The sequence below is a fragment of the Bos indicus genome, chromosome 26, assembly GCF_029378745.1.
Source record: "Bos indicus isolate NIAB-ARS_2022 breed Sahiwal x Tharparkar chromosome 26, NIAB-ARS_B.indTharparkar_mat_pri_1.0, whole genome shotgun sequence".
NCBI lineage: Eukaryota > Metazoa > Chordata > Mammalia > Artiodactyla > Bovidae > Bos > Bos indicus.
In genome coordinates this window covers 21,858,264-21,871,405 of record NC_091785.1, presented here as the reverse complement: position 1 = coordinate 21,871,405, position 13,142 = coordinate 21,858,264, and the positions used below count along the sequence as shown (strand labels likewise).

The window sequence follows — 13,142 nt, the reverse complement described above, 5'->3', positions numbered from 1 at the left end:
AAGGCTCACTCACCGCATAATTTGGTCAGGGCAGTCGGCTCACTCAAGCCAAGGAAGGATGTGGCCCTTTCTGCTCAGACAGGTTCGTTAATTCCTCTTCTCCCTCTGCATCTCTACACACCATTATTCGGATCATTTGTTCCTTTTCTATTTCTGAACAGAGACAGACCCTTGCCTGCAGGATTGGTGGCAGATAGGAGTTGTGAGCTTTCTTTGTGCGGCGGGTAGTTGGCCCTGATTGTGACCCTGGCAGCCCCGCCTCCCTTCCAGCCCGCGTCCCCTCGAGACTACGGGGTGTGCGGGCCCCGCCGCCATCCCGGCCTGTCCTCGCCGCGGCCCTCGGCCGACGCGGGATTTACCGAGATTCGGTCCCAACGAATTCCCGACCGAGAATGGGGAGTCGTACGCCGTCCTTCAGCGCCGAGGGCCCCAGTACCCCGGGGAGTGTGCCCCCACCCCTGGGACGCGTCGCCTGGGGTCCCGAGCGCGTGGGAGGGGCCCCGGGAGAGCGCGCGACTGGGGCGGCCTGGGATCCCCGGAAACAGTCGAGCGGGAGCCGGAGCGGGGAGGGGAGGGAAGTCGGGTGGCCTCCCGCGATGGGCGCCCGGGATTCCGGCGTGCGGAAGCCCAGTTCTCCGAGAGGCCCGAATAAGCTGGACTGGGTCTGAGAGCAGAGGGTCTGAGGGGCCTAGCCCCGCGCTGTTTTGAGTGTGACCCCAGCTGTTGATGAAGATCCGGGACGTAGGAGGTATTTGGGGGAGGAGGTGTATTATGCCTGATTTTGCCTGCTTTGTCTCGCCAGAGCAGGGGTGAGGGAGTGCTGGTGAAGAGTCGGGGTTCTCGGGAGTTTGGAGGTTGACTTTGAGCCAGACAGCCACTCCCCGTTCCTGCCTCGGCTAGACAGTCTGTGGCCAGAAAATATCCAGGAGCCCCCGGGCGCCCAGCCTGAAGGGTCCCAGGAGTCAGGAGGTGGGAGGAAGGCCCCAGTTTCCCCTGGGGTTGGCAACTCTGGAATACGGCAACCGGCAGGCACTGAAGGTGCCTCTTAAAGACGCAAATGGAGGAGACATCGCACCAAATGAAAATGGTTTGGGCTGGGCAGCTCCAGTCCTGGCAGGAGGGGAGGGAGAGCCAGACCTACCCAGGTAGGAGGAGCAGAATTCTGCGGTTCCAAGAGGATATTTCCGGATTTCGATTTCGCTTGGCCCGGTACTGGATACCGCCGCGGCACAGGCAGGAGGCCCACTGCAGACCTGATTTTGAGACCAGAACTTTCTCCCCTCGACCCACACACTGTCAGGGTCTGGCCTGGTCACCCGGTGGGTCTGGGGTTGGGGTAGCCCCTCCACTTTGGAAGTCCTTTGGACTCAGAATCCTCCTCTCCTGCCCAGATCCTGCTCAAAGAGGAGCACAGATAAGGGTGGACAAGCAGTGCCCCTTCCACACTCAGCCAAATTTCTTCCTGGGCCTCCTTGGGTTGGAGGTTGCTGTGCTTTGTCCTGTGATATGGCAGAGCCAAGAGGGCAGTCTAGGCCAGGATGAGTACTCTGATGGTTTCCATAACTCTCCTGCCCTCAACCCCAGTCTGGGTGAACACAGCTCTGCATACACGAACAAGTCCCACAACCTACTCTCTTCCAGTTTTTAGCCATAAAGTTCTCTCACTCTTCCACCCTAAAGAAAGAGCCCCCTATGTCCCCACTCTACTACCCCAGGATGGCATGTTTCCTAAAGCCTCTACCACCTGGCTTCTTCCAGAAAAGCAGGCTTAAGTCAGTTTTGTATGTCCTGACATTGGTCTGGTAGGTGGGGGACTAAATGTTATGGGGAGTGTTGTGTACTGTGGCTGCTGTCCTGGCTAGAGTGGTCTGGGGCCTCCCTGAAGGTCCTGGGAAGTCAGTTTTTCAGATCCCTCCTAGGCCAGGCTAGTCTGGAAGCTGGGAAGTCTTGGCTTCAAGCACCACAGAAGATCCTGGTCCAATTACTCATAGAATGCTCCAATCTCTGCAGCTTGCTGGGTAAGGTCCTAGAACCCCAAACTTCTAGCAGATGTGTATACCCCTACAATGGATCTGCACACCCCACCATCATGTACTCCAGCAGTGTACAATTAATTATACCCACTAACACAGCACCATACACACTCACCACAGGGACATGTCATCCACAATGATACATATTCCCCATTAATTCACTCCCCCAATTATATACAATCCTAGACAAGTATCACTCATACAATGAAATACACCTCTAACACATGATTACATACATACAATTATAGATGATATACAGCCATAAACATTCATACATTTAACACAAAAATAGATTCATAATGAAAAACTAATACGTACTCTCACAAATATTAGCCCCTGATTCACTAATAATCACGGATGTTGGTGGGTGATTATACAACTACCCAAAAAGCCAAATTTACACATGATCACACACATACCAATACAAGTCTGTATATATAATGGTAGTTTCGATTCACAACTGAAGCAAAATAAGCACACACAACTGCATACAAAATCACACACTTGAACACTTATTATACAAACACTCATTGTCAGTATAACATCCCGATTGCCCACACCATCACAAACACAGAGTGCACACACGTAACTCTCACTCCCAAAGACAAATCTTGAGCACTAACTGTCCCAGGAGACACTGGCTCTCCCAACTTGTCTCACTGCTGCCTTCTCTTCATTTCTCCTCCTCCTTCTTTCCTCTTTCCAGAACCTGACAGTCCTGACCCCAAGATGTCCTTCAAACTTAAGTATGAGGGGCTGCCCTGGCTGCACCAGCTCACACCAGACCCAAGTAGCTGCAAGGTGCTGGGCTCAGCAAGGAGCAAGCAGCCTTGATTCCGGATTCAGAGGGTTTTATTATTTTTCACATAAATTACACAAGCACTTTATAAAAAGGTTACACAGAAAACACCTTATAAGTGCATAACTTAAACCCCCCCCCCCCCAACAGGATCTGGAGAAATAGGCTTTTTGTGTGGAAACCTGCCTGTGCGTACCTGGGTGCGGCTAGGGTGTGTGATAGGGGTCTGGCAGGCCAAGTGACGCTGTTGTGGCTGCTGTGTGTGCGATGGTGTGTCACAGTGTGACTGTGGCCTTGTATTTGTGAGAAGTGCCATGCTGTTCAGAATGAATCTGGGCCACCCCTGATCGTAAGGGCCAAGGGAGTGAAGGCTATGACCCTGTGTGTGCAAGACACTCTGCCATAGGGCCCCTGTGACTGTGGGGAGACACTAGGAGGGACAGTGAAATCACGTCCGTGTGGGCCGGCTACTACCGGGAGTGGAGAACAGAGAGGGCGGTCTTCCCAAGGCAAGTTCAAACGACAGCTCATGCTGTCCTCTAGGGACCCCACCAGCTCTTCTTCCACCACCTCTTCTGCCTTTCTCAGTCCCACGTTAAAAATCATAATAAAATAAAATAGACGCTAACGGAGGACTCTGAACAGTTCCAGCAGGCGCGGGACCGCGTAGGCATCTGGGAGACGGCGGCGCGTCTCTTTCCTGCGCGCTCTCTTCTTCTTTTCCACCCCAAAGAGAACGGCGTCGGCGCGCGGGCCGGTGCGGAGGGGCGCCTCGATCCCCGGAGGCGTGCAGTCTGCGGCGGAGGGCAGGCGAGAGTCCTGGCTCTCGGGGGGCCTCGAGACCCCTTGGCTGGGCCCGGGTCTCGGGTCTCTCAGAGAGTAGCAGACAGGCTCACTCGCAGGCCGACGCCACGGACGTGACGCTGGTGATCTTGGTCGAGTCGTCAGACCACGGCTGCAGGTTCTGCAGGGCGAAGAGCGAGGAGTTGTGCACGCACAGCGGGTCCGCGGGCAGAGGCTGAGCCAGGCTCTTCTGGAAGGCCTCCTGCTGCAGCTGCAGGAGGATGCGGTTTGCCTGCTGCCTCTCGGCCTCACGCTCCTCCGCAGTCTGCCGCCTGCACCGGGGACAAACCGTTACCCACGCTTCGGGTGCGCTCCCGGGAGACCGCCTGGGAGAGCGCAGCTCCCCCTCTCGGACCCCAATTCCAGCTGGGGGCCCTTGAAAACACTCCCCTAACTTGAGGGTTCTAACTCCGACAAAGACTGGAAACCACCAAAGTAGATAGGGGGTACTCTGGGGGAGCTGTAGGGAGATCCGCTAGGCCCAAGCAGTTGGGGCTCTCTGGCTCCAGGCAGGGCCCACACCCTCACTGGCCTTGGAAGGCACAAGCAGGGCTAGGGTGGCATTTTGCCTCTCCCCAGACTCGAGGAAGACCAGGAGCCTTCCCAAGTCTGAGCGGTCTCACCCTCCCCATCAGTCCAGGGCAGAGGCAGGGACCAGTGGATGTGAGCTGCCACGATGGACCTCTTCACCCCCTTTCTCTCTGAGAATCTCTCCCAGACTTCAGACCTCCTGTGCCAAGCCCTGTGCCGGCCGGGATTCCCACCGGACCAACTGGCTTCCTCCGAGGCGGTCCAGGGAGGCGATGACTCACTTATTCCATTTAATGCCTCCCCTCCACCCAGTCAACTGAGATCAAACGTCTGTCTCTAAGGTGGACAGACCTAATGGGAGTCCCCGGGGCCTCCAGAAGCAATTTGTAGGCGATCGATGAAGGCGAGCGAAGCCAGCGAGAGGGCCTCTCCCAGCAGCGGATGCCGACCTTCTTCTCGCCGCCCTTTCTTGCCTTTTCGCTCTGTCTCTCGTCTGCCCGTTCTTTCCTGAATTTCAAACTATTTCTCTTCTTTAGGCTTTGTGTCTTTTTCTCTGGTTTTTCTCTCACCCCACCCCTTTCCTTCTCTCAGAATTTAAGGGAATTTGTTTGAAACGAAAATGAAGGTTTCCCTAATCTATTGCTTTCCTTTATTATACATAAGACTTCTTCGCCTCCAGGGAAGTCCACTTTATGTTTTATTTTCTCCCTGGGTGGGGTGTTTATCTTTGCCCCCACCTTGTGTATCAGTTTCTCTAAGCCTGCTATACTATTTTCTCTGTGCGCCCACCCCAAGGGCTTGCCTGACTCCCTCCCCTAGGCCGTAGCCTCGGATCGGCCTTGGGAACCCGAGTACGTTCCCCCCTCCCCCCTCCAGTCCTTGCTCCCTCCCTAGCTTTCCAGAGGTCTGAGCTGCGTCCCCCACCCCTTCCCCAGCAGCAGGAATGTGGGGAGAGGGGGAACAGACTCGCGGGGCAGTGGCTTCCTTTGTGGCCACGGTGGCGGAATCTCAGGCAGATTCCTCGCCTTCATTCAGAAAAAGAGGAAACTCCAATTCCTTCCTCCGGGCCCAGGCCCTCCCTGCCCGGCGCCGGGGACTTCTCCCAGACTCTCTTGCTCTCCCGCCTGAGACCTGAGCTAGCAAGAAACTCCCGGCGTGTGTGGAACCAGCAGGCGGGCCAAATGTGCCGGAGGATGCAGGGGTGCAAAAGGGTTCAACCGAAGAAAGCGCCTGCTTGTGGGGAAAACGAGTGTAGCTATGGGTGTGTGACGGGATAAGAGAAAATGTTTCTCTCTTACACACACATACCCATCTGTTCCTGATTGATCCCCCTTTCAGTGGGACCCTCGGAAACCCCGCCGCAGGCGGCGCAGATTGATTTTCCCCTTCCCGGGTGGGGGACCTGCTGCGCCCAGGCCAGGCGTCTAGGGAGGAGGGAGACAGCAGGGCCCAGGCTCGCGGTCTGGGGCCCCAGGCGCTCTAGCAGGAGCCCCGGCTGGGGCGCAGAAACAGAGAGCGTGCTATTCTGCCTCCGGTCTCCAGGATAGAAGAGGCATGTACGCGTAAGTCTGCGCAAACAAAAAGTCCCTCAGGACTCGCTGATCTCGGAAGCCCAGACGGCGTAGACTGCTTAAATCCAGACGTATACCCCAAGCAGCGGCAGAGACCAGCCGCGTCTACCACCGCACTGAGTGTGCCGGCCAGAAAGCCAGAAAGCAAAACAGAGGGGGCTCTCCGGCCCCATCCAGTCATCGGCCACGGTTGCTTCCCACTCCCCTCGAGCCTAGCAGAGCGGTCCGCTCCTCCGAACCAGAACCATCCATCGGAAGGCAGGGATCGAAGGAGTGTGAACTCCCCAGGAGAGGCCTGGAGCCAGAGACTGTGCCGCCCACGCCCCGCCAGCTCACCTCCACTTTGTCCTCCGGTTCTGGAACCAGGTTTTGACTTGCGCGTCGGTCATTTTGAGCGCCTTGGCCAGGGCTGCGCGCTCGGCCGAGGCCAGGTACTTCTGGCGGTGGAAGCGCTTCTCCAGCTCGCAGATCTGCAGGCGCGTGAAGGACGTGCGCGGCTTCTTCTTCTTGGGGGGTGTCCGATTCTGATAGGGGTGACCTATACGGCGTGTTACAGTGAAGGGTGAGAGGGCCACTGGAGCGGGAGAGACAGACAGATGGCAGAGGCAAGCGGCAGAGCGTCAGGAGGCGTCCCAGGCCCGACACCCCGCGAGTCAGCGAGCCCAGCGGCTAGACCCCAGAAGCAGGGCGGTGGTCCTCCTGTCAGCCCTCAGCTCAAGCCTGTGGCCTGAAATGGCCCCCCACCCAGCGGCCAGCCGGGCCGACTCCGCGGCCTCTGCCACCACAGAGGCCTCCCTAGCCCTGGGCTCCTATGTGCCCATCAAACACAGATGCAGTCTTTTTGAGGGGCATGTCTGAGGCGAGCTAAAGGTCGCATTCCCCCCATGGCCCCAGGCCTCCAGCCTCAGAGAAGCTGCTCAACAGTAAGAGACCATCCTTGGTCAAGGCCAGGAATCCTGGATCCTGCCCTGAGGCCTCCATTACACACCAACATACAGACACATCACATACAACAGGGGACAAATGAGAGATCTATAGACCCAGAAAAGCTAACACAGACGACAAGCACAGGCACAGAGACAGATGCCTAAGGTGACAGCCATAAACTCCTTCCGAGCCTTCTTAGGGCTGAAGCAAGGTTAGGGCAGGCTGTGGCTCCCCTCAGTGGGCTATGTGGAGTACCTTTCCACCACTGGGTTCCCAGTGGTTCCAGGCTGGGGGGGCTGGTGGTGCTCCATCAGGGCCCTTTAAGATTAGCTTGGCCTGGCTGGGGGAGTAGGACGGGGCACTAGGCCCTGCCTCCCCAGGACTGAGAGGACTTGGGCTGGGGCACAGGGGCCCTTCTTGAGGCCCAGAGCGAATGGATCTTCTGCTTTCCTCCACCTCTCTTTGCCACTGACCAGAATCTGGGCCAACGTTTCAAGGCTGGAACACGACGCTAGCCCAGGGTCTAGCTCTTAACTGCCTATTCCCCTTCCACCGTTGGGCCCTGGAGCCCGAGCCCCACGGGAATCCCACGTCGTGGTCGATCTAGGCAGCGGCCTCTGCCTCCTGCTTCCTCTCTCTCTAAGGCCCCGCCGGGAACCCAGGCTCAACTCAGGGCTGTTTCCCAGCGGACTTGGGGGCCTGGCCTGGCGGGAAGATCGCAGTCTCGCATCCAGGGAACGCTAGGGGCGGCGGGAAGTGAGGCGGCGTGGAAAAGGACCCGCTCAGGAGCAAAAGCTGAGTGCCGTGAGCGGAAGCAGGAGCGGAGGGAGCCGAGGCGAGCAGAAGCAAGGCGCAGAGTAGGCAGCGGAGAGGAGGGCAGACTGCCGCCGCCGAGTGCGTTATCGTCCCAGGGGTTCTTTCGGCTGCCGATCGATCACGGGCCTGGCCGGTGCATTATTCACGCCAGAGGAAACGAGGCTGGGCCCAGAGCGGAGGACGCTGAGCCCGGACAGAACGAAAATGAAGCAGGCAGCTCAGCCTAGTCGCTGCCACTGACCCGGACGGGGCCCGCAGTCCGGGAAGAAAGGCCGGCCAGCTCTGCGGCTTAACTCCGGCTCACGGTCTCTATCGGCAGTGCGACGGGCACTGGACCTTGGAGCGCGAAATGTGTGTGCGTGCGTGTGTGTGTGTGTGTGTGTGTGTGTGTGTGTGTGTGTAGGGGAAGGAAGGTGGGGAACCTGTTTTCCTTGAGTCTGATTCTGGGGTTCGCCGCCTCGGCCAGACAACGTCTGCCAGGACGTAAGAAACAGTTTGTTCACCTCGCGCCCCTTTCTCCAAGATCCCCGAGCCCCAAATGCCGGCAGAAGGTAGTACCGACGCTACAACCCCTTCCCTTCGCCTGACCGGCCCAGGGACTCCGAGAAGGGATCAGGGAGAACTTCTCAGAGTACGGGGTCCTGTGGGAGAGACGAAGAGGGGCCCAGGCTTGGAGAACTCTTCCAGCGAGTCGATTCCGCGAGAGAGGCGGCGGGTGGCGGAACTTGGGGGAAGCACCCAGAGGAGCCAGGCGGCCGGGCGCGCAGAGGGGGCTGCGGGGAGCCCCGGGGCGGAGGAGGGGTAGAGGAGAGCCGGGGCCGCGGCCAGGCGGGGCGCGCGCGGGCCGGACTCACCTGTGAACCTGTCCTTTGTGTATCTGCGGTTACTCTCCATCCAGGGGAAGGTGAGGCCGGTGAGGTTGTTGACGCCCGGCACGGCAGGCACGGAGGGCACGGTGGGCAAACCGGTAGCCAGAGGTTGAGGGTGGGCCACCGCTCCAGTTAGCGGCCTGTGCGCAGGCACTCGGATCACTCCCGCAGCACTCAGCGTGCCCCCACCGCCGCCTCCACCCCCGCCGCCGCCGCCGCCGCCACCGGGACCGGGGCCGCCCGCCAAGGCCATGTTCACGTTGTAGGAGCCGGCCAGCGGGCCCATGCTGCACGCGCCGCCGCCGCCGCCCGCCGGGCCACCGGGGCCACTCGGGCCTCCAGCGCCATAGGCCCCCGCGCCCCCGGCCCCCGGCCCGGCTGCGGGGCCCCCGCCGCCGTAAGGGTAGGCGCCTCCAACCAAACACCCAAGGCCGTATTCTCCGTCCTGGAGGCGCGAGGAGGGCCCCATGCAGCCGCCCTGGTCTGGGCTGTTGAGGATCTGGTCGATGCCAAAGCTGATGGGCTCCGCGTGGCCCGGGTGGAGATGGTGCGGACCCAGGTGCTCCATGCTGGCCCCCGACCCCGGCCCCGCGGAGGGGGGGGCCTGGGCGGTGGCACTCGCGGTGCTTGGCTCGGGGACAGCGCGCGGCGGCGCGGAGGCGGCAGCGGCTCCTGGCTGCGTGGAGACTTGGAGGCGAAGTGCGCAGAAGGGCTAAAGTGGGCGGGGGGGAGGGGAAGGAGAAGAGGGGGCGCCGTATTCTTCCCCTCTCCGGCTGCTCCTTCCCCTCTCCGGCTGCTTGGTCGCTGTTGACTCTGGGACATCAATCACCGGGCGAAAAAGCCCGGTGCGAGCTAGCCTCTCAGTTTCGGCCGGGTCTCTCCATTGGCTGTGAGCGGAGAGGAGCGGGGTGAATGACAGCGCGGGGGAGGGGCGGAGAAGGCGAGAGGAAAGCCTGGAGCGGAGACAGATGTAGGAGCCAAAGACGGAGGGACTGAGACCGAAGCTCAGAGAAGTAGTTCAGGAAGAGAGGGAAGAGGCGAACCAGAGGCTTCAAAGGAGAAAGAGAATAGGAGGCTGGCATTCCCAGAGACGGATAGACAGATGGCCCCAAGGAGGTGGAGGTCAGAGCCCTCTTCCCCGCCTGACAGGAGCCACCCCCTCGCTTAGAATTGGGCCAGAGGAGCTAGCCCACCAGGCCTCTGGGGAAGGGGCACCCAGCGCTACTGGAGAATCTCCCCAGGGGCTCAGCCGGGAAGCACCAGTCTGTCAACCAGAAGATTTACTCCCAATTTTGTCTGGCTTGTTAGAAAGTAGAAGGCTGTCTGCTCCCCGGGGTATGCCTCCCAGACAGGAAGGTGAGTTCAGGATTGTCTTTTAAAACAAGGGCTTATAAACAGTGGCTATATGTTTTTGAAAAAGTCAGCAGCAACCTCACCTCAGCCTATTTAGAGAAACTGAGGAAGGGAAACTTCCTGAAAGGCAGTCACAAGTCAGAGGAATTGGCTTGGGGCCTGCTTCGGAGGTGCCCAAGATACCCCCTTTCCTTTTAAATAGAAGTCCCAAAAAGCAGTTTCCACAGTATGCGGATGAATTCAATCAGATTGCTTTCACCAGGACTGGTTATTCCAAGCAAGAAACCTTTGGATTGTAGCAAGGGGAAGGAATTATTTTCTTACTTTTGGAATCTTGGAAGGGAGGCCTAGGGGCTTAAGGCAGTGGGGGCTGGGTATGGTGGGACCAAGATCAGGGAAGTACAGCAGGACAAATTTAGGCCTTTTCAAAGTTTTGCCTGTGGCTGACTGGCTTAGAGCCCAGGAGAGAAGAAGGAAACTCCCTTTTTCTGCTTCCTCTCTTTCTCCTCTCTAGTAGAGAAATGTCTGCTCCCTCCTAGGCGCCAAGCCCTAGTAAGGGCACAGGTTGGATCACTTGGGATCTATTTCTGGTCTAGTTCAGATTCAACAGGTCTTCAGGGAGGGGCTGTCTATCAGACAAGATGCTAGAATGTGGTGGCTCATATTCTACTTAACAAGTCTCATTCCAATCTACTTGCTTTGGCCATATGTGTTACTGTAACCTGAAGAGAGCTCCATGGAGGCAGAGAATGGTTTCCTCATCTCTGTCCCTCCCTGTGGAGTGCAGCCCCAACCCATGAAATATACTCATCTTGGGTAGATAATGAGTGAAAGAACCTCTTTATGCAACACATATTTTATTGAATATCTACTACGTGTCAGTCGCTGTTCTTGGCACTGGGAAAACAGCAGTGAACAAAACAAAGTTCCTGTCCTCATGGAGCTTATATTTCACAGCATGAGTGAGACAGTAAACAAAGAAGCAAATACGATAAGCCAGACGGCGGACAGTGTTATGTAGGGTATAAACTCTACACCAAGTCTTCAAGACAAGGATTGTTCCCATTTTATGGATTCAAGGAAACCACATTTCAGCAAGGCTAAATGACTCGATTAAGATGGAGGAGCGGGGTTCAACTTGCTTTTAGGGGTTGGCCTGGAGAGCTGGCTGCTGGTTGGTGGCACATTTCTATGGGAAAAACCTTGCTCGGGCTCCAGGCAGGTGGACAAAGGCCCCTCAAGACAAAGCCAAGTATGAAGCTGTTGGTCGTTTGTAAACATTAAGCAGAAACATGAGAAAGAACTCTATTCCCTTGCCAGTTCTCTCCTCTCCACCCTCCCAGTCAGGCATACTGCACCTTTACACAGGAGGTTCCAGAACTTACTTTGGAAGTTGTTTGAACCTGAATGAGTCTCTTGTCTCTTATCTTGAGGGAACTAAAGCAGAGATAAATATAAATATTTTGCTGAGAAACTAGTGTGCCAGGCACTGATCTCATTTAAGACTCACAACAATCTTGTGAAATTAATAGAAACATCCTCAGTTTTAAATAATTAAGAAAACAGAATGAATGTTCATAGCAGTATTATTCATAATGGCCAAAGTGTGGAAACAATTCAGATATCCATCATCTGATGAATGGATAAATTAAATGTGGTATATCCATACAGTGGAATATTGTTCAGCCATAAAAAGGAATTCCTGCTACAATATGGACAATCCTCCAAAACATTAAGTGAAAGAGGCCAGGCACAAAAAGAAACGTGTAATATGATTCCATTTATATGAACCATCCATAATAGGCAAATCCTTGGAGACAGAAAGTAGACTAGTGGAGCTGGGATTGGTGGGGTGGGGGGAGTAGGAATTGGTTGCAAATGCATACAAAGTTTCTATTTGTAGGGGTGGAAATATTCTAGAATTAAACAGTGGTGATGCTTGCACAACATTGTGAATATAATTTTAAAAACCACTGAATCGTATGAGTTAAAAGATAGTCTGTGTGATATTATAGGAAATTATATCTCATTTATTATAAAAGGAAACAAAAACTGAGGCTTGAGATGAACAAACTTTCCCGAAGTCCCACAGACAGAAGAGGACTGATCTGGGACCCCCAGATCTGAACTATTTTCTCTGTATGAAGCTGAAAATGATGCAGAAGGAAGCTTCAGCTTCCTATGAGGCTGGGTCCCAATTGCCTTCCTCCTTTTGGTCAAGAAGTCACATTTGGGTCTAACCACAGTTCTGGCTGCTACAGTGAAAACCCTGTCTTTCTGGGTTACCCTTGGAACAGCTCCTCTTTGCCACTCTCTGGTCTGTGCTGGAAATCCCTTGAGTGTTTCTAACACTCTTCTTTTCTTCTTTCTCCTTTCTCCTCCCTCCAGATGGACTTTACAGCCCCTTTGGCTTTTCAACCCTGTCTGTTCCAACCCTTTGGACATCTGCCTCACTTACCTCCTCAGGTCTGGCACAAGTTGTCCAAGGTACCTTGGAGGAGACTTTACCCTTGCTGGCCCAGCCCAAGGATGGCAGAGGTCACAGTCGCCTAGTAGCCCACTAAGACTGACTCATCAAAACCCAGAAACCCAGGGACGTCCTAACATTCCCCTGCCCTCACAGGTGCCTGCCTGCCTGATGGCTTCAGTGCCTCCCACTCACCTCTCCTTCTATGAGTCAACTTTTATCCCAATCTAGTTCTGAGGTGCTGGTCTCCCCACATCTGGAGTTTTTGAGTACACTTTAACTTCAGCATTTGTCCCCCACTGAGATAGTTGCTGAGGGGCCAGGGTTATTCTCTCAGTCCCATCTCTGCCTAGGAAGATGAAACAAAAGGGTGAGGATTCACTGGGCTTTGCCCCCACCACACCTCCCAGTGTTAGCTGAGCACAATGCTATAGGTTGGCAAGTGTTCTGAAATGGAGGAGGAGACTCACACAGAGCTTATAGCCAGTGCAGCTTCAGTGTTTCCACAGCGCTTTTCCATACCTTGCAGGATAGTCCTTTTAGGAAAGGGCCCCACAAAGCACAGGTGATGTCCTATGCATCTGCAGTCACAATTACCTCATCTCATCTTTCAATAATCCTGTGATGTGGCTTTTATTATCTCCATTTTACAGATGAGAAAACTGACTCACTGAAACCTGGAAAGGGGCAGAGACTGGACTCAAATGCAGCTTTTCTGACTGCATTCATTACTAGCTGCTTTCTCAACACCAAAGTTGGCAGAGGTGGTCTATGCCTTGCAGGAGTACCCTGCACACATCTAGGTGCCTTTAAGCCCTTAGGCCCCCTGGTAATAACACCCCCAACCCCACCGCCATCCCAGACCCCCTCCCCTTGCCTGCAGGATAATAAGTACCTCCAATTAAAAGAAGAGCAGCTGGGACTGAGGCTGGG

At 55.7% G+C, this 13,142-nt stretch overlaps 1 protein-coding gene across 4 annotated transcripts; it reads right to left on the bottom strand.

The window, feature by feature from the left end:
• Positions 1-2,867: 2,867 nt before the first annotated feature.
• Positions 2,868-9,436, bottom strand: TLX1 (T cell leukemia homeobox 1). Of its 4 annotated transcripts, none has more exons than XM_070780691.1 (3): positions 8,375-9,436; positions 6,114-6,351; positions 2,868-3,796 (listed from the first exon to the last, which is right to left on the bottom strand). In XM_070780691.1, exons 1-3 carry the CDS (start codon positions 8,955-8,957, stop codon positions 3,457-3,459), a joined length of 1,161 nt encoding a protein of 386 aa, XP_070636792.1. In that variant the 5' UTR covers positions 8,958-9,436; the 3' UTR covers positions 2,868-3,456. The 4 variants fall into 4 exon arrangements, with proteins under 4 accessions (XP_070636792.1, XP_070636793.1, XP_070636794.1 ...); XM_070780692.1 differs by having other exon boundaries at positions 6,114-6,315; positions 8,375-9,427; XM_070780693.1 differs by having other exon boundaries at positions 3,577-3,947; positions 8,375-9,428.
• Positions 9,437-13,142: the final 3,706 nt, after the last annotated feature.